The sequence below is a fragment of the Lagopus leucura genome, unplaced genomic scaffold, assembly GCF_019238085.1.
Source record: "Lagopus leucura isolate 7727_CA_CO unplaced genomic scaffold, USGS_WTPT01 Super-Scaffold_100014, whole genome shotgun sequence".
NCBI classification, from domain to species: Eukaryota; Metazoa; Chordata; class Aves; order Galliformes; family Phasianidae; genus Lagopus; species Lagopus leucura.
Window position 1 is genome coordinate 12,174,706 of NW_024962268.1, and position 22,097 is coordinate 12,196,802.

The 22,097-nt window shown below is 36.2% G+C and overlaps 1 protein-coding gene across 4 annotated transcripts in view; it reads right to left on the reverse strand.

Annotated features, from left to right (window-relative positions):
- PARP8 (poly(ADP-ribose) polymerase family member 8) overlaps nucleotides 1–22,097 on the reverse strand; it is a 112,512-nt gene that overhangs the window by 40,697 nt on the left and 49,718 nt on the right. For 3 of the 4 annotated variants that reach the window (XM_042875379.1, XM_042875380.1, XM_042875381.1), the window contains exons 3-10: nucleotides 21,356–21,393; nucleotides 16,197–16,286; nucleotides 15,092–15,162; nucleotides 12,864–12,941; nucleotides 8,271–8,365; nucleotides 5,879–5,939; nucleotides 4,126–4,216; nucleotides 755–821 (exon numbers count right to left, since the gene is read on the reverse strand). In XM_042875379.1, the coding sequence (XP_042731313.1) occupies nucleotides 755–821; nucleotides 4,126–4,216; nucleotides 5,879–5,939; nucleotides 8,271–8,365; nucleotides 12,864–12,941; nucleotides 15,092–15,162; nucleotides 16,197–16,286; nucleotides 21,356–21,393 (591 nt within the window). Of the gene's footprint in view, nucleotides 1–754; nucleotides 822–4,125; nucleotides 4,217–5,878; nucleotides 5,940–8,270; nucleotides 8,366–12,863; nucleotides 12,942–13,592; nucleotides 13,800–15,091; nucleotides 15,163–16,196; nucleotides 16,287–21,355; nucleotides 21,394–22,097 lie in introns of those variants that run through there. The other variant, XM_042875382.1, reaches the window with a different exon arrangement.

Genomic DNA, 22,097 nt, shown 5'->3' on the forward strand with positions numbered 1-22,097 from the left:
AAGGCTGAAGAGAGTTTTCATGTCTGAGGAGCTTTCAAATTTTTTTTCAAAGTCATGAATCAGAAAGATTTCAACAACATTGCTTCATTTGTAAATTTATGAAAATGGAGCACTGAATTGCTTTAAACACCAAACAGCAAGAAGATTTTTTTCCTTGAAGAAATTCATGCTGCTGTAAGGATCAGACATTAAAGTCCATGTTCCCATCGTTTCATTACATATAGACAAGCATATATGAAAAGATGACTCAGCAAAAATTGTATTAAATTCAATTATACTCCAAACACATGAAAATCCTACTTTGTCCTCTCACATTCTTCTTTCCTGCCCTCAAAACTGGGTTGTCTCATTACTGTGGTAAATCCTAGAGGCCACCATGAAAGTACTGTCCCCTTAAAGTACTGATGATGCTCAAAAAGACTCCTGCTACAGAGACTTTATAACCGAAGCAGAAACATGAAAATGAACATTTTCATCTACAGCCTTTTCAAACTTATATAACTAACTTTCTAAATGATAATAAAGTGACAGAAAACTCTGGTAGGGAGCACAAATCAAGTTCTGTGCTACAACTGTCAAAATTAAGCTTAAAAGGGCCAATTTTCTAAATTTTATTTAAAAAAAGCAAGCTTAAGGAACTTTGATCTAAATAACCTGACAACCTTGTAGATTTTATTCTACTGAGAACTGAAAAATATATAGTATTTACCTAGGAAGTGAAAGAGGATCGTGAAAAGCACTTTTTCAGACTTACTTTTTCAACTGATGTCCCAGACCAAATCTTTCTTTAGTAGAGATCTGAAATACATCCACAGTTGGCACTATGATAAAACAAGACACTGTTGAATTTAAAGGAATAACCAAAAACTTATAACAATAAAGTCATATGTAAGGATATTCTACCTGAACATTTACTACAAGCGATGTCACTGAAGGAATGGTAAAAGTGGTCATGTCACCTGAGTCCATGAAGAAATTAATGTTCCTTTTCAGAGTATCAGCCAATATAATTTGCAATCTTGCAAATTAGTATTTTAGAAATTGGATTCCTTAGAACATATCTCTTCCCACGGATGTTAATCATAAAAAATGTATCTTTACTACTAGAAAGCAACACCAGATTAAATGTATCTGGGCTGGTAATTCACCTCATCTAATCTCTTACATTTTCTTTTAAGTATGTACTCTTAATACACACAGATTATGATACCTTAGTTGTAAATTTATGCATAGAAAATCTTAACTTGAAATGTCAAGGTGCCTCTATATGGCATTTTTTGTTAATTGCTGCGGGTCAGCCTGAATGAACTGCTAAATGCAGTGTCTGTAGACTAAAGTGAACATGCTGTCACTGAAAAAACAATGGTTTCATTCCTTTGTAACTGACAATTAAATTAAGCCCTTTCCCAGAAAGATCTGAAACACTTTCTTTAGTATGTCAACAGACATATACCAGGTTTTCTGCAAAAAAAATCTGAGAGTTTTTCCCTCTAATCTGACTTTCACAGATTTATAAAGATGCAGTGTTCAAGAGTATTTTTTATTTTGGGGAAGGCTATTCTGCTTCAGAATTGAAAATTCTGCAGTAAAGGCAAAATTAATTTATGTTCCTCATAAAAATGTATAAAAGATATGACCTTGAATCCGCATATGAAGAAAACCTGTATCTAGTCAATTATTTCTCCACACTGGTACAGTTCATACGAATGTGAAGAAAACAAAAGCAGAATAAACCAAATTAACCAGTATCTGAGTTTTCTTTCTAAGGGCATTTTAATACAACATCCTTAATCATCCAAACTCATCAACTAAGTGCCTGGTATATGCATTCCAATTGCCAAGGATTACCTTGAATTTTCCATCCTACCATTAATATGCTCATCCGTCTGAAAATTGAAAGCATAAGAGATGGAGGCTGGAAATTAGCTCCTGGTATTACTAAAATTATTAAATGACATTTACTAGATAGAAGTGGCAGGCGAATTTGAGCACCTCTTAAAAGAGACCCAGGTCCTTGAAACAGAACAATAACCAACACATATTACAAGTGCAAACAGAAGAGATAACGACCATAGTAAAATAAAAAATGAAATGAAAGCAAAAAATCTGAGGTTGTTTCGAATTTAATCAGAAAATCAGTAATTTAAAATCTGTATTATTTTGATCACTCTCATTCAAAAGGCTAAATTTTTCTCTTTAATTTCCCATTAATTAATGCATAATTAAAAAAAAAACATTATGTATCTAAGCCTGCTACCCAATTTGACTTGGTCCAAAGCACTGCAGATAATTTTAACTTAAGATTCTCATTCAAACATAACCTCATCTTCTAAAGAGGATAAATTACTTGATTAGGGTATCAGTGACTTTAGACTGTCAAATTTAAGACACGTGGTGGGAGGTGAACTATTTTCAATGAGAATCACCATTCTTAGTTCCAGTAATCTTAAAATCTACAACTCTTGTCTAAGCTCTAGAGTCAGAGGAGGTAGTCCAGTACCCCCAAAGGCTAATTCATCCTAATCTAAGACAGGTTTCTAAGGTACCTGGGACAAACTGGTACACTAATAAGACTAGGTATTAATTAGAAGAAAGACTGTGTAAAGATATTAAATAGTTATGAGGTGATAAAAATTTCTCCTTCTCCTTTGGAGTGTACTGTACAAAGGTTACTTATTCATTTTATCAGCAGAAAGTATTATAAGAGAAAATTATGTAGCATAGAGGAAATTAACAGTCTCTAAGCACCATTTACAAGGGGGAAAAGGAGTATGCAGAAAAAGGATCTTGTTAACACAAAAAATAGTGGGTCTCGTTGTCCTTTTCTGGTGAATAAACTGACCTGACACAAACAGCATTTAGTGCAGCAAAACATTTGCCTCTGACCCTGATCTTGCTTTTCTCAATACCAATGCATTATCACAATCAGTGAGTTGCAGGATTTGGGAGTAAATTTTCCGTTCTAACCTTGTCAACAGTGCAAAAGACAAATTCTTGTTGCCTCTTATTTCACTATATCATTTCTTACTGCATGAAGTTCTTCACGCTTCACTCTCTTTTATCTGCTGCATTTTTTAAATTACATTTTGATAGAAATATTGTTAATACTAACACTGCTACTTGCTATGGCAAATACATATTTTAAAACTTGCATACTTACAGAAAAAATTGAAGCAATAAAGTACAAACAAAAGGACCAAAGTCAGGCAAAAAAAGAGTGATGTAACAAAACAATCATTTGAATGAACAGAACATGGCTTATAGTAAGCATCAGCAGACTACATATCCTACAAAAATAGCTTATTGGAACAGATTCAGCTAAACACGTTATGACTAAAAATATCTACTCATTTTCCAGAGGCAGAATTCTCCCACAGATACAAGCCTGAACTGACAGCTTGTACTGGAAGTCTCCAAAGTCAGACAAGTTACAATACAAGTTACACATCTGGTTCTGACTTTCTTCTCTAAAAATAAATATAAAATTGACTATTGCATATGAATTCAGATCGTCAATCTCAGTTGATCCTGCATGAGTTTGGTCATTTTCACTCTCATGAGGAAGCTTAACTCAGCAACCAGAGTAGGATGCAAACATGACATTCAAAATTGTCATTCAACTATACGGATTGCCCAGAGTTCAGACATTCATATAAAAATCAGAAGCTGGCAGCATAAATATTATGGTCTGATTCTTCAGAGCTGCATGAAAAAGTGCATATTGACTTGCTTCCCAGATCTGTGTATGTATACCCAATCACTGATATCTGCTTCTGTAAAGATGATCCCTCAATTCCAAAAGTTAGGAAATCTCATGTTTGAAACAGTATAGACAATTATTCCTAAACCCTCAGATTCCTAATGGAAACAGTGGCATTTCAAAACTTATCAAGAAAACCAGTTGACAAAACTCACCTTATAAAAACAAGACACCGATCTCATTATGGAGGGCCTTATCTTACAAATACACGTAAGCGTAATTTCATACCAGCAGGACTGTCCTCAGCAGTAGATTTGACCACATGCACAATCAAAGATTTGGCAGTGAATGAGTATCTAGCACCCAGAACACGTCTCAGAACAAGACATCACACAAAGGACATGAAAAATACACAGATGACTAACCTGGACCACTTAAGTACTGTGTAAGTGAACAGTGCAATCGCACCACTATTGGCTCTGTGCGAATTACATCCCAAGCAACAGCAATCTCTTCCTAGTTCAAAATAAAAAGAGAAGAGACACCATTAAACATCATGAAGAATAGCTGCATTTTGTCTGTTTATCTTAAGAGTTGGTATAAACACCATCTATCCATTTACCCAATCGTGGAATATTTAGATGTGAAAGAGGACAAACTACTCCTTGCTAACTCTCTTAAAAGCAGTTTTAAACTGTTTCTGAAGTCAGAATATGCCCATTTCAACAGAGCGTGGGTTTCTACAGGGCACTGCATTTGCAGTGTTTGCAGACACATTTCCATCTATCAAGAGATATTGCTTAAGAGCTGAGAAGAAGGAATTAAAGATGGAAAACACTCAAACCATAACATAGGGCAAAGCAAACATTTGCTCCCTCTTATGAGTGACTAAAATAATTTAGAATACAATCAAGTTCTTTTAAATTTTACAAGAGCCCAAGAAAAGCTTATGTGCTGTTCTGACCTGAGAATATGATATATATGTGCTGAAACTAACAACACTCCTAAAAGCACTATCTTGATTCAGTGTCTAGAGAACAGGCAGCTACTGCACAAATGAGGTCTGTGTGTGTGTGAAGTTAATGACAACATAAACAGAAGCCATGCTGTCAATCAACAGCACCACTGTCTTGTGTTTCTTTTGCTACTCGAGCCTCTCTCTGATCAGCTGCAGGTGATGATGAACACAGAGGAGATCCCCAGCTGACATCTGAAATCTGGGAAGAAAACTCTAATCCCAGTGTAATGTTAGAAAGCAGCATTTCTTTATTCCTTATAATATGTAAAACACAACTTGACAAATCAAGCTTACACTCTTGAAGTTCAAGTTATACATTTAAACAGTTAAGACAGACACATGCAGTACACTTGCAAACATATTCTTTCTTTTCCAAGAACTCATTAATACAGGCTAATATTTCTCTGTGCATGCATGGTAGTGGCCACTGGTGGTCTTCGACCACTTACTTTATCCCCGTTTTTCCATCATCAGCTTAATCACAGTGACTTTTGGCTGACCTTTTTCCCCAGTTTGGCAAACTTCCATTGCTTGTTAGGCCATAATGAGCAATTTTCTATATTAGTGCACTATAATCCAAAACAACATACATGAAATCGAAGGAAAAAGTCCTTTCACCCAGTGGATGCAAAGATAAAAGTAGTCTATTGTGTCTCCAGTGCATCCATGAAGCGGAATCGTTGAGAAAAACAAGGATGTTTACACACCGAGCAAAGTTAAAAAGGAAAGTTTTATGACCAGCACTCACTGATTCTTTTTGCTAAGTCTTTAAACTAACGTACTGACCCCTATTATTAAACAAGCCTATATCATGGCCACAATCATCCCTCCTTCAGGACTGTATGAAGTGCTTTCAGCTAACTAATGTCTAAGATAGCAAAAAAGGAAACGCTTTATATCACTTAAAACATTTGCCATTCACAAAAAGAGTTTTAAAGGAAATATATATATAGTAAACAAAAGTATAAAAAACATTTAAAAATTGTGATTGTAAAAGGAAAAGGAAATGTTTCTGCTGGGTAGTAATCAATAACAAGGCCACTTGTGAAGATCAAGCCTCTGAAAAAGGAAGGTCTCGGTACTTGTTTCAGAGTCTGAAGTGTAGCAGAATTAAATGGGTATTAAAGTTCATTATGCAGTTCTGTGATTAGATTACTTACATCAAGAAAGCTAACATCAATATGCAAATCAATATCTACATCATCAATGGCTCCATATTCCCTGAAAGGAAGAAATGACATTACATTAAAGCTCTTTAAGATACTTCTGAGCCTCAGCCTAAGGAGTACTTATAAAGGAAGATTTTATAAAGGATAATGATAAAGCATAATGTTGACTTAAATTCAGAATGTGTATAAATATACTTTTACACAGATTGGATCAATAAATCCAGTGGGTGAATGTCTGCTGCACTGAAAACTTTCTTTCAAATCAAAGGGTGCAACTTCTTAATTTATTTTTTAAATAATTTTCCCAAAGTCTATACCATTGGTGCCATGTATTTTTGTCTAACATATTGCACAAACAAACCAAGGAAACAATAATGGCCATACACTGTTGCTATTTACAAAAAAAGAAAATCCTAGTTTCATAGGTATTTTAGGTTCATAGCCAGTAACCTAAGCAGAGCCTTGAGATAAACAACTGAAGATAAATATAACACAGACTAAAAGGTGGCATATGATACCTGTGGGATTGCTTCATACATTCAAGCATTTGTTTGTCAAAAGGTACCAATTGCGGCGTAATGCGCTCAAGGCAATAGGTAACGTTATTTTATCTGCTGTGTGCAGTATTGCTAAAGTTCCCAAGGTGCAGATTTAACTTATGCTCATTGATGTTTCATCTGTCGCATGGCAACAAAATCTAACAGAATCCTGTCGGGAAGTTTCAACCACTACTGCCATAGCACCATCCACTTCTGACAGCATGGGCCAACATAACAAAACAGGAGGCATTGCTTTTGGAGCACTCCTGGTATGAAAGCGCATTCACTCTCAGTTTTTCAAACATCAGTTGACACTTTTTCTATGAAAAGCTTGCAGGTGCAGGAATTTTGTTTTTCAATATGTAAAGTTCCCTTTCTGACAGTAGGAGACCACAAAAACAAGGTCAGCTCTCTATGAAATGCATTTTTGTGGGTCTCACTGTTAGATAAGCTTGTTGCAATCAGAGAAGTGGAGCTGTTGGAGAGGGATGAAAATGAATGCCTAATTCTGTGTTTATCATTTCCAAGAATTCAAAAGTATTTTCCACCGTAATTGAGTGCAAGAAGCATGAAAGTTTTCTACATGCCAAAAGCCACAGATGCCAATTTCTAGTACAGTGAGCCTAAGGAGGTCATAATGAAACACTGATTCAACAAATTAGACACATAACAGTTTTTGAAAGGTTACATACCAAGTTCCAATTTTAGAAGCCTGAGGGAGCACAATACCAAGGTATTCTCAATTTCATAGTTAACTGTTTGGCAACTAAACATTTATCTCATTCATTTCCTAAGCCCATACACAACTGTATGGATTTCAGTTCAATAGATCCCTGAAATGTAATGAATTTCCACTTAATTTCAAAAGACACATTACACCATATTTGTAGATATTATCTCTCAGACTAAAATAATAGAGATTATTATTTAGAGGTTAATGGGAACTGTTACTTGCAATACATGTATGCCTAAGTTTATTATCTCTATATTAATATTCTCTATATTTCATTACTTTGTTATATGTCAGTTTTGATATTTTATTTGTAATTTTTCTGACAGGTGTTACATCTTGCCTGTTATTTTAATGAAATTATTAATATTACATAAATGGAAAATGAAGTTATAAAATACTTGAAGTGAATTCAATACATCATACAGCTATGCTCTAGAGCAGAACCATGCACACTTGTACATCTACTGAAAATTTTAACATAATCTCTCTGCAAACTCTCTAGCTCTGCAAAATATTAATCTATTTGCTTAAGTAGAATTCTTCAGTTTCCAATTTTACTACAGTAGAAATCTTTCCTAAAATCTACCTAATTTCTTGTTTGTTGCCCACAACCTAGCCTCTTATTTTCTCATTACAGCAATAGAGAACATTTGATCACTCCTGTTTATATACAGCTTCTGACTTTTTTTCCAGACTACACAAAGCCAACTCCTTCTCCCTTCCCCTAAGGACAATATTTACTAAATCTCTTATCATTCGTCTCGTCCACCTCCAGGGCAGAAGACAATATGACAGAGAAGGAGTTTAACAAGGGTTTAGAGTAATGCTGAATAGCGTTTTTCAACAAATTACAACAGCCTTATCAGCTACCTACTGAACTGCAAAAGACAATGTTTTAGAACAGGCGTCCTGGGCCTGCTCTCAACATAGGCAGTTGTAAGAGTACTCAGCCATGAAATGAAGCCAAATCCAGCATTACTGTTAGCTATGAGAGCTCCTTTCTTTTGCCACAATACACAGAAATCATAGTTTTAGCTGTAGGGGTAAGTGTACATAGAACTCATTTTCCAAATTTTTAAAGGTTCCACAATAAAAACAGTAAATAACATACCTGAGAGATACTGCATTAGGTCCATAGATCTCTCTCACTGCTATCAAATCAGCTTCCAGCTGCGGGTGTTTATGAAGTTCTCCATCATAGCTAACCTATCGGAACAAAATAATCTAGGAGTTCTTATTCATTTCATTACTGGCATCTGATCTAGGCTCTTGAAAGTTCCCCCTGCAAAATATTTTTCATAGAGATTTCTTAACAAGCTCAGAAAGAACTTCCTTGATTAGCTGAAGCATTGAAGTGGTATAACTCTTCTAAGCAATAATATTATAATATAATATTGCTGAGAAGAAAAGCAGGCACCTCTGTATCAAAATGTCAGAGGGCCCAACCCCTATTTGTGGAAGAGAAGATGGAAAGAACTCATTCCACTGCCCTGTCTTGTCCTGAGGGTTGTTCTGGATCTCTTAAAATTTTAAAACTGTAAAGCAGGAGAAGAATCAGATTTCCCCCATTTCGTCAGTCCGGAGTAGGAAAGGACAAGCTTTCCTCCATTTCTTGCCATGCTCTCATGTATTGTACAGGCAGAATGGCCTAGCCTCAGCAAGAGAAGCACTAGACTATTCTATGCATTAAGTGCATATATATTACATTTTCAGTATATTACATATATATTAGCATATATTACATTTTTTTTAGCATATATTACATTTTCAGTCTGCATATGAGACCATCAGTGCAGTCAGATCAGATTGAAAAAGAAAAATAATTGATGAACATATTTTCATTTGAAGAATTTTTACCAAAGAGGAACTGATGTAACACATATTTAGATATCGCACCAATTTTTTTCAAACTCCACATGAAAAGGAGATATAGTTATATTGGTGTTTACACTATAAAACAAAAACTGTGAGCCTGTCTAGCTAGGTTATGTGAAATAAAAAAATATATATATTCTTTTTCATAAGGACAAAAATCCTTATTAAGCTCATAAAAATCCTCTAAATGTCTACTTCTATTTTCTTGGTGATCAATCTGCCTGCTTCTGTTAATTTAATGCTATCTCTTTATACCAATTAGAATGATAATAATTTCACGTAAATTAATGAACTCTAGAGACAGACAGATTCAGACATGAGAGTAGGATTTGGTCTGTACCTTTGCCAAAGTCAAAGAGTAAAGCGCTAATCTGTAATTTAGCCCTTCACACTCGTAAATATATCCTTATATATGAATCCTGCTGAGAATTCCTGCTACGCAGAATCCTATCTAATTGCAGTACTGTTTCTTCAGTTCTCCCAGATCCAAGTGCTCTCGCACCGCAGTTCTGATATCTGGAGCCACACTTGTCATTACGTATCTAATTAAATAAATTTCAACTGAATTAAAATAACAATTGACTGATCAACTGAATAATTTGATTAGAGCTGGTAGTCTTCAACTGTAAGGCACACAATTCATCAGCACAGCATATGCAATTACTTACAGATATCAGTGATATTCCCAACCAGAAAGGTTTAAGCCAATCATCCTTGTTCTGTTCGGGAAGACATGTCAGGACAATTTCCCCCACACACAAGCAAGGGAACAAAACTTTTTTTTTTCCTCCCCAAAGATGAATTCTTTCAGGATGTATCAATAATGTCCTGCTTCCAAAGAGGGCACAGCAATGATTTCTAAAATTGTGACTGTGGCTCACCTACCACTTTACTGCACTTAATACCTACATTTTTAACCATTCTAATGTACTAGTAGTAATGAAATCCAAACAGAATGCTATGCAGAACAGTGAACTGCTCAGCATAATGCTTTCTGTCATCTATTTTCTGATAGTAAGGGGTAATGAATTACAAAAGAAAACAAAGAAGTGTCCTAGCAAACTGTTAGATCACAGTGTGGTTATTTTCCATCCCTGAATCAGTGCTACAGACATGCTGATGTACGCAGAGGAGACTGCCAAAGTTTAGTATATCTAAATTTGCAAGTATGTTCTGTAACTAAACACAAAAGAGAAAAAAAGAACCAGTCAGTAGTGCTACTGTTCCAAAATCCTATTCTCTATTGCAAGTGTAGAAGCCAAAGATTCAAAGTGAGAATTAACAGAGTCACAGAGAAAGTGAAAAAAAAGGTTAAAAAAATCTGATAACTTTGCAGTGTCAGAAGGGTCTGTGTTTAGAAAGTCTCAGTTTTAATCTGAGACCTGATTCAGACTATTTTGTCCCATATAATGACAAAAGGTTGCATTTTTAAAGGAGATTAGGTGATTTACAGACCTAAATCCCATTGAAAATCAATAAGATTTAGGCTATTGAATCACTTAGCTACTTTAAAGTCTTTACTCATTAAATCCTTAGGGAGGATTACATGCAGGTGCCTAGGAAGCAGATACAAGCATTTAATTCATGACCAAAAGGTCGTATCATGTTTTCACTGCCCATCAAGTGCCATTTCACATTTTCTAAGCTCCTTGGTTCATCATCAGTTGCTCCTTGTCTTTCCAGCTAAAACCATTTAGAAATGTTAGAATTAACCTGTAACAATCTTTTCCAGCTGTGTTGCACACAATTTACATTGGCTTCTATTCCCTCTGATTGCTGCAGTCAGTGTTTTTGTCCCCTCTCTCTATGGCCACAGCAACCACTTCTCTCAAATAAAGGAGCTTACCTTACTTGTTCCCCAAATACATAGTCAATTACTTAGTCTTTCCTCATATTACTGAATCCCAGTACCTGTTATGATCATTTAATAACTCTCTAAACTCACCTCATTTGGACAGGACTCTTTTAATTCTCCAGGAACTTAGTTCAGTAATGGTTTTTTATCTGTTTTGTAAGTCATCAATCACTTCAGTCTACAGATTTTCCTTAGAATGCCATTTTCTTGGCCAAGAAACTTTAAATTAAACATTTCCTTTTTTTAGGTTTCTTTAAATATATTTTTGATGATGTCTTTGGTTTCTTGTCATTGCTTTCGCTTTGTTCTCCTTATATTGTTTTTGGAGTTTTCTATACTGTAGACATTCACAATCACTTACTACCTTTTTTTAATTGCCAATTTAATTGTAATTTTACTGCTTTTTTTGGTCTGTTGCAATTTCTTCAATTAAATAAATACCAGACGATTCAATGTAATGTAATTCTAACCTACATGCATATAACATAAGGCAACTGAATTCTGACTAGTAGTTGCTATTGAAAAGCTCTTTTACATCTTACAAAATTATTTACTGCTTTCTGAGTATATATCTCATAGGTAGTTCTAACATTCATCTGTTTGGGCACAAGCAGTCATCCTATATCAGGTGTAGTTGTGCTGGTTCAAGAAGTGAGCACTTCCACTGTTTGCTGGCTTTTACTTCACCTTCACCGAGGTTAATGCTCTTTCTGCAAAGTTGAAAAATGAAGCTAGTACACATAACTCATTACTACAGGGCAAAATCAGAAGATTCTTCCTCGCAGGCAGATTAAAATCAGCCTCTGCAAAGGAATGCGTGTACACAGCCCTCTCCAGTGCTCTGCAGGGTGCAGGAACAGGCAGTGGAAGTGAGGCAACTCCTGCAGTCATTTCTAAAGTGAACACGAGTCCACACCCCCTGATAGTTGTTTTCTGTCACTAAAAATACATTCTTTCATTACCAGTTTCAGAATCACTCTTCACAGATTTTTAGGGGTGAGCTTTCTTTACAGCAAACGTACAGAGCCTTAGCTTGCGTTTCGCCTGCAGAACAGGCTCAGTGGTGCCCTGCTCATCAGTATGCTGCACAGTCCGCTCCAAACCCAAGCAGCCGGCGCTGCTGACGCACACCTGCAGCCTCTCCTCTCTGCTCTGAGGGCATGGATGGCTTCAGCCTTCAGGCAGAGGCAATGATGACTTTCACAAATATCGGCCGTAATTCCTTAAGATGTCCATTGAAACAAACAGTTCTAACAACGTAGGGGAGGAATTATTTCTCTGAGGTAATCTTTAGAATAAAAAGGTAAGAAAAATCTGAATACAGAGTCTAGCAGCATGAAGCATTCTGTTGACAATGCAGAAGGTAAAGATATAAAGAGATTTTATTTCTCAATACATCAGAGGATGTAATAATAACTAATTCTACTAAAGGAACAAGGAGGAAAGGCAGAAAGGTGCATTCACCTAAAAATATGCAGCATTTTCTGAGGTGAATTTAACAGCAGAGCTAAGAAAAAATGATAGAGTGTTGCCTAGATCAAAATTGTTTTCAAATAACCATTTTTACCATTAAATTGCAGTGCTCTTGACTTTACAAAATGGCAATCCTCCAGCAGGAAACAGATTTGGATCCATCCTGACTTCCCATTTATATAAATAATCGGATAAGCTGTAAAGAGTAAATACCTATTTCCTGGAAATAAGCAACTGGCTTCTATTTTCAAACACCCTCAAGAACAGTTGGATTTTCCTGTTCCTACAGTTTTACAGATGTAAATGAGCTCACTTTAAATTTGACACAAATACACAATATATCATTTAATACTTTAAAATACTATGTACACATACAAGTCACATTCTATTTTGTATTGAATATACATACAAAATCAGTTATCAAAGATTTGTAAGGGAATGAACCATGGAAGGTTTCAAGTATCCATTTCTTGAAACTTTTGCAAAAATATCCTCAATTACCTGTCCTCCATAATAAAATTCCTCAGAATCATTATCTCCTTCAGAGTCTTCTTCAAGTGTGCTGTTGTGCTGTGACTCCTTAATTAAAGAGGAAAGTTAACAGTGACATAAGCAATATGTCTGTCTTACATTTAACATTCTGAGTACAATAATTACGTTTTTATAAGTAAATTGTACACAGCTTTAGGAAAAGACACTTCAGTATCATTTTTCCCAAGGTGTACAGGGGGCCTATTTTAAGAACAGTGAAATAGCAGACAAAGCCTGCACATAGTAGCAGTGCACAAAAAAACACCCTGGAAATAGATCAGAGAAACAATACTTTGTCTGAGTGTAGACACAGTGTGGTATTTTAGGGAACTGGTGAATTCAGTAGGATATTTAGAGCTACTTCACTTTCTGCTTCTGCTAAACAAAGCATAATTTACCCACCAATAGAGGTTCTGGACTTAATTCGTTTAGCATTTTACTGATCTAATAAAGTTTTAATTTACTTTATTCTGGTAAATCAATTCTAATAGTTTAAGGAAATAATTCAAGCCCAACCATGAGATTTTTTAAGTTCCCTCATGTAAAAAGCTCTGACACACTACTGCTTAGTTACTATTTTTTAACAAAAGTACCAGCCTGTTGCCAAGAAAGTTAAATCTTAATTTTCTGACCAGCTCTACTCCAAGATTTGGAAAATTAAGGATTAAAAAGTAATATGCTTACCCAAGTAAAACTTACCATAATTGGGTTCTCTGTGAATAATTGCACTCAAGTAAATAGAACTGCTCATGGTACAGACTGCAACTCAGCATGAGCTACAGTGTTGTATTCTGCTTCTTACTAATGGAGCCCTCATCTATAATTACGTAATTACTTGAAAATATTATTAATACTGTTTCCCACAATCCATTTGTTATTTCTAGGCCCTCTGCTGACAAGAACCCCCTAAAAAAACCTGATAAAACCACAACACCTAATTTAAATCCAAACACAATGTACTTATTGCATATTTTGTATTTATGTCCTACACAGAACTGTCACAATGTGAAATCAGATCTATGAATCACAGTAGAGAAGGTATGTTTAAATTCCATATATTTGTAAACATCACCAATTTCTATGGCCAGACAATCTAATCCCATCTCCTTATCTTTACCTCTAAATTCCTGCTCTGGATACTGCATACGCACATAGAAGAAAAACTGTATTTCAGACAATTTCACAGCAATTTTCTGAGACGAGGCATAAAAATTGTATTTGCTTTTGCTTTACTGAAAAGAAACAAAGTGACTTCAGTTGTATTTGTTTAACAATAACCCTTGCTCAAGGGGAAGTCTGTATTCAAACAGAACCCAACTGAAGAAGCTTCAATACAAAGTAAAGAGAAATGAAACTCTCATAGGAGAGTAATGACAAACTCATCCTGTCCTAACCTGAACCTCTAACTGTCTAGCCAAAAGAAATGGTCAGTGTTAGAGACTTATTTAAAGGCTCTTCCAGTACTTTCATACTTAACTACTTTGTTCAATCTAAAAAAAAATATTAATAATTCTTACTGCATTTGAATTTCTAATGTTTACAGAGCACTGAAAACAATTATGAAGTGACACAGGCAAAAAACTTCCATTGCAGCCTTTGAAATCAAATGAGGTTAAATTGACTGAAAAAAAAAAAAAAACAAAAAGCAAACAAAAAAAACCCACCACACCCATTATCAAAACTGACCTTTTCCATGATCAAATACAGATCAGAGTCTTACAGCAGTAGTCAGAAAACAAGTATTGCAAACCCAGAAACCAAACTTATCAGAGAAAGCATTTAAGTTAAGCTCTTGAATTCTTGGTACAGTACTCATTCTCAGGCTTGGCACGGAAGCCTATGTGGCACTTTCTTTGAATCCTTAACACTGTCAGCCTCTGAAGACCTCATTCTATTGTCATTTCTTTCTTAATATCATCTCAGAGAGATTGGTTAGAGGCCCATGCCAGAGGCTTGACTGACAAGGCTTCAGCTTCAGTTTCAGATATTAACAGTGAATGTTGTCAGGGAAAGCTCCAGAGACACCAGCTGGAGTGCTGTACACCACAGCAGTAGCCTAAGTGAACTAAGATACTTCTAAAATACATGTATCCACAATCTGAGTAAGCATACATTTGAGAGAAATTCTAAGTCAAGCATTCCAGTTTTCTCTCATTTCTTAAAATACCTGTTAAAATACACATATAAGAAGTACATACCTCTCCATTCTCCCTCTGTAATTTTGCTTTAATGGATAAGCAATAGTTGACATCGCTGGTTTTTCTTAATTCTTAAGAGAAAAGGGAAAATAGGGAACGTCTGTGAAAAACGTGAAATAATTTTGCATATGCCAACTCAAAATACTTAGTTGAAATAAATGGTGCGCATAAGGAACATAAAGATATGGGCACGATGGGCACCAAATTGCTTACAACAGTCTGAAATAAAGAAGCCCACACATTTCAGAAATCTTATGATGTCAATTATCAAATAAAATTCAGCTAGTCTATCCAGAAGATTTGTTTTGCTCAATCAATTTACACTTTTGTGTAAAAAGGAGCAAGATCAAAATTCCCTACCAAAATTTAAATCAGATTGTTTTCTATTCAAAAAATAAGCTATGTAATAATAATAAACATAATAATCCCATCTGAGCAACTGTCAGAATTTAGACTGCTCTACACAATTTCTCCTACAATCTGAAATCATCAAGGAATTTAGCTGATAAAACCTAAGAAGCCTCTAAGAAATGTGCACAGATCTTACTAATACATAGTATGCAAGTGTCTAGACTTCTGAAAAGAATGCCATTTTATTTGTTAGCTACTTCTGAAAAGTATGGAAATAATTTCAAATGAAATAATTTCATTGGAATTATATTTTTTCTACAGTCTCATTTTGTCAACCATTTTGCATGAAATTTTTTGAAGTAATTCTCTAGAGGCAATGATAGTTCTATGTGACTATTGTACTCCCAGTGGTGAAGATTTCATAGAGTTTTAAGCAAGAGAGCATAAAAATATATAAATGAGAAGTATTAAGCACGTCTAACTATTCAAGGAAAATTGCTTTAGTACAGACTGCAAGACACTAAAAGAATAAAATACATTCTGCCTACACAATTGTGTAGATCCATAAAAGAAGCATTTTAATTTATTAAATTCTGAAATGTAGGACAATTCACTACAGTAAGCCCATGAGGAACTAGCAAACTTCAACTCCATCCATTAACACATCTATTTAAGTAGAGGCAACATCTTGTCCTCCTTCACAAAGCATCTTCTTTACTAAGAACTTAGTAAAATCATCAGGATGTAAGATTACCTGTAGCAATTTGATGGAAAATTACTGGAATTGGCTCTGTTGTAACTAATACATCTTCATCATTATCAGAACTGGAAACGTAAGTGTTATCTATGAAAGAAAAACACCTTGTATGTTGAAGGCCCATGGTGCTTTGCCAACCCATTCCCACATCATCCATCCCACCCTTTTGCCATAAGGTACCATCTTGCCAGTGATTAAAGAAGGCCAGCATACATCTCCTGGTGTGTTTTCTCTAATGAGATTGCTGACAAAAAGAAAAATATCAAAAAAGATGGAAGATTGAGACCCATATTTTATACAAACAAACCCCAGGATTCCAATGTCACAGTTTTCAGGAAGTGTATCAAGCAATGCTCAGAACTGTTCTATCAAGGCTAATAGGGGTTTGAGCGAAGCTTTTCCAAAATGAAGAGTTCTTCAGGGCTTTTTATCATGCCTGACATCAACACTCACACATGCAGAGTGAGTTTATGAGCACAATATTCACAGATGCCTGTGCCTCGTGTTAGCTAGTCTCAAGAAGCATGTCTGAATTATATTCTAATCAATGGAGAACATCTTCTTTACAAAATTCAGGAAAAAGAAAGTCTTAGGTATGTATACGAATATGGAAATTATATTCCAAGCTTCCACATAAAATGTGAGGTTAGGCTGTGTTTTTTTTCATTTCCAACTAAACAGAAGAGGAGCAGCAAGGTTTCAGGTAGTACCTGCAGAAGCTGATTTTGCAAGAATTGTTGAAGTGCCTATGAAGGAACTAAGATTTTGTTTTCTAATGATATGGGTTGAAATAGACTTTGCACTTTATTGCAAAAAGATTGACAATTAGGACTATCATAGAGAGAAGTAACAGAACTGAAACAAGAGCTATCATCACTTTGAACACCCTGGTCACATCAGTGAAGAGCATAATCTTGCATACAATTGTAAGCATACTACTGCAATCTGGGTCTCAAAGCCTTGGAGTGCTTTCAATGGAACGCTAGAAATGTTAGCATTAATTTATCAGTAAATTCAGCAGTATTGTCCCTTGCACTACAGTGGTTCCTAGAAGCCTGCATTAAGACTCTGGGGTTTCCATAGCTGCCATGCTGCCGCTTGCACGCGGGGCTTTCCCATTCTGTGGGACTGTGAATCAGCCTTTCTGCCACTTTCACACACCTGGTGCATCTGGTGCAGTCCCACACTCTCTCCTGCTTCTACTTTGTGTTCATCAGAGGTAATGTGGGTCATCGGAGCACAGTACAGCAGATACACCCTGTGAGCAGCTAAGTGCTCCAGGAGGCTGGCACTTTTCCCTGAGCACCACACTCAAGCAGGCACAGCAACCTGCTCCATCTGCTCAGTCGGCATCTGCTCTGCAGTTGGCACGGCACACTGAGCACAAAAGGGGGCCCCTCCAGCCATTGGTCAGCTTTCACTCCTGCTGCTTTTGTCCGTGGGGAGGACAGGTTGTAACTGTGTGTTCAGGGCAGCTGCACCTTACCCTCCCCATGCCCACTGCCTTGCCTCCATCTGCATGCACACCTCACTGTCATTGCTTCAGTCCCTGCGTAAAACATACAACATAGAATTGCTCAGATAGGAAAAGACCTTAAAGATCATCAGATCCAACCACAACCTCTGGATATGAAACTTATGCCCATTCTTTTCTAAAGCTGGGGAATAACTTACTGCTGTGTAGTGTAACGAGCAGGAATAACTGAGATCATCACTTGATTCTAAATAAATGTACCCAGAACTGTATAGATGGGTGGGGGAGTGGAAATCCATGTGCTAGAATTTATAGCTATATGAAATAGTAGGTAATACAACAATCCGTGCTGTAGAAAATATACCAAAATATACGTATATGGAAAAAAAGACAACTCAGTTAAAGTTGTATTGATTTTAATTACATTTTTATGTCCACTGATTGTCACTCATTCTTGGCAGCTGCATAGTATGTTTCACTCACTGCCAAGCTTTTGTTTTTCTTTTCTACTTGGCAACCGCTACTACTTTTTTTTACATTTGTGTTTTGTCTTTTTTTTTGTTTTTTTTTTTTTTGTTTTTTTTCTTTTCCTTTTGTCTAATGAAATTTGAAATTAAGATACTGGTTTTCATTTGCCTTCTAGAGGATCCCATAGGCAGTGTCTGCCTGAATCTAATTCAGAGAGGCAACAAACCACTCACTACCAAGTGGGTTGTCTCCACTTCTGCTAAAGTCTAACATGGTCTAAGAAAGGGATGATTCTGTTAACATATCTATAATTCAAAAATAACTCAGATAAAAGACTGCAGCAGTTCTAAAAGTTTATGGCAGCCAGCAAGTATCAGTCAGAAAACATATTCATTAGCAAAATGCTTGCTGCTGCAATTGTTCTCACACAAGTCATGATCCACTCTTATTAATGGGACTTCCATCTTCTCACTGATGGTATATTCTACAACTGTTCCTAAGGAGCATTATTCTTCCTCACTTTTTTCAATGTTATGAGAAAACGGTTACCAAGGTATTTTGCTGGAACTGTTATTACCCTACCTCTGAAGTTTTCAGTGATATTTTCACATTTTCAGCAATGTATAACTCTCAGATATTACTGTGTCAGCACTCTCATTAACTTCTTCAGCATGCCTCTGTGAGCGTATTTTTAGCTTTCACTCACAATTATGAAACTTTCAAGCACCTTTCATTATTGAAAGTTGTCATGTCATGTTATGGTTCCCACAGGTATGATTTAATGTTCAGCTGTTTGTAATCTTTTGATGCTTTATGAATCAATTCAGCGGTAGCTACACACTGTTATCAATGCCAACACGGTGATGTGTAATAGCAATGCAGGGAGCTATACATTGTACCCACAGGTCTTGCAGTATCCAAGATTTATTTGTGGGGTCACTTTTGGCTGAATGAACATTTTTAAGGCAAAATTTTTTTCTCTTTCCGTATATTGATCATATACATTAGCAACTTATCTTATGATCAACTGACAGTTTTCTCCCAGATTTCATCTCCTGGATTTCAAAGCTTAATCCACTGTGTACTACATACCTTTAATCTTCAAATGATACAACTTTGATATAGCTACACACTAATGGACTTAAACCTTGATCTGCAGAGACTTATCCTATAAGAAATGTAATCTAATGAGCACATGCTGCTCTGAACTCCAGCAACTAGTAACAATGCTTAAAATCATCTTTGAGTTGAGGACACCAGCACAGAGCTTCCCAGGGTGGATACCATCACATTCAGATGTGTCTCTGAAACATCCTTAAAAATACATACCAGAAAAGAGGAGAGCCACGATCAGCTGTAATGTTAACTTAAAGATTTAATACAAAGAGAAGAGAATCTGGCTTACCAAATCACATTGCCTATTTTTAGGATCAAAGCTGGAAAACAGCGAAGTGTCATTATTATTCCTAATTCACTAAACACCTCTTCATCGTAGAGCAGGTATATGTATCGCAAAAGCTTGAGATAGAAATAAAATCAGCTCTTCCCAAGGGTTGAAAGGTTAGATTTCAATCAATAAACATGCACAGCTGGTTCAGTCCTCCTCACCAAGTTAACTATAGTGTAAAATGAACAAATTCCAGTTGGCACTAATATATAGGGGGCAATGGTAAAGAATATTTATTAGGTTTTAGGGCCAAACTAATTCAGACCTGTAGACCACTGGGGCATACTGCAAGCAGCATCTGGTAAGGGAGGTTTGAGGTCTGTCAAACAGAAGAGCTTGCCAGGAGATTAAATCTCATTTGCCATGGGAGCAATTGCTGGTTCAGTGCTCTGGAATGTCATTTAGTTTAGTGATTCCTAGGAATAAAGTTCTGCAACCTCAAAACAGCCTAATCACTGAAATGAATAAATCAATTCCTTAACAAAACTAACCATTAACATTAACTATTTGTCTCTTTTCATTGTCAGAGCAATCAAGTGACCAATTAATTTATGAACATGACTGTGTAATTTAGGAATCCAACTTTCTGCACCACCTGCTGAACAGATAATCATTTCTAGCAGTTTTTCCTCCAGTTGTTACTAGTGAAAAGAAAAAATTATCTCTCATAAAGGTTATGAGTGTTCTTACACAAAATCTGTTGTATTTATCATCACTACTGACAGTAATTTCTCTCTGCCTCTGCTTCAAACACTGGTGTTTTGAACAGGCATAGTTTGCTGCTGATTAACACTGAAGAAGATGAAGACATTGCTACTTCAGAGATTGTAAAAGAAAAAAGAAATATTCTTTTTAGACATATTACAGAGATTTTATGGAAAATAATCAAAAAAGGACACAGGCTTTCATACCATTCATAGTATTAACGTTATTAAATACTCCCAGGTACAAAATACACAACGTGGTGCAATCTTGCACTTATTACTGTGGACCACTACTTGCACAGTGCCTGTCTGCCCTCATCCCTGCTTCACTCTTCAATTGCTGCTTGTGTAGATTATCTGCCATGAGAATCTACCTATAAAGTAGCTGTGCAGGCTGTCTGTGAAGGAAATAGTGGAAATAATTAAGCTGCCAATCAGCTTCTACTCTTGGCCAGCTGCGTTTTATACAGGTGATTCACCTGTCTAGGCTGGCCACATGGTTACACAAACTCTTTTGCCAGCTCAGCTCAGGGTAAAGCAGAGAGGCAGGACCGAGCAGCTGGGAACAGCTTTGCAAGTTTACATTACCAAAGACATACCCACACATAAGCCCTTGGCTCCAGCAGACTCTGAGAAGCATCAGTGCACAGTTCGCAGGCTTAACTTTAAGAACATGAGTAGTCTCATTAAGGTTTAATACACTGAAGTGCTTTGCTGGCCCCATGCCAGACTGCTCAGCCTCCTGAAGGATCAAGCTTTATCTACCATGCCAAAGAAGAGTCGGGCACTTTCTTGCTCCTCTATCAATGTTGGCTCCAAACACAAGAAGCATCACATGCTCTGGTCTCAGGGAACCTGTGAACCAGGTTTTCTCACCCTGACCCAGTTGATAAATGATGCCTGAAAAGGAGAAATGACTGTGAAAATTATCTAACTAACGGGAAGTGATTAGCCCAAGGATGCACCTGGAACGCATTAACACTCTTTCAAATATTCTCATATGAATACTGTAAGTTATAATAACACATATACATATGTCATGAACAAGAATGTTGCACTGTACCTGGGTAGTCCTCAGAGACGTGCACTGAATAGGATACACTGTAAAAAGGAAAAAAAAAAAAAAAAAAAAGGAGAAAGAAACAACAGAATTAATAATTACAATAACTGCTGAGGTAAGATTTTTTTTCCTGCTCCTCTGTTATCCTATGTTTATTTATAGAATCCCGATGGTTTCCAGAACAGAAGCTAACAGCTATTTTGATGGCTTTTGAAGTGCTCAGCTAAGAAAAAATGTCATGCCCATTCTAAAAGTTTACTCTGCTGAACTGGCACATCCTGATTTCAACCTTCTTAAAAAGAATATTAAGACTGTATTATTTTTACTTCAGAGTGATATTTCACCATGTGTGTTTGCCTAAATAAACAAATAAATAAAAAGTTGCTCTGTGAACACCATATATAGAAAAGCCCAGCTTTCTCTGCAGTTGTTTGTGAGCTTTACTCAAAGCCCAGCCTGAAGCCTTTTGTGCATCAGGGTACCTCTTTACACTTCTGTTACACTCAGTAAGAGAACTGTAGCAAGCTCTGTATTGCTTAGGCTCCTTCCTCTCAACAAAACACCACATTTATAAGACTTGTGGCAATCCTATTTGACACCTATATCTCTCTGTCAAGCTGAGTTCAATTCAAATTTAAAAGAGCTTCAGTCACATTAGTGTCTTCACCACACATAGATTATTTGGATCTGTTTCTCCAGAAAACAGATACACAAAGACTGTTCTCATCTCTTACCTAGGTCCATG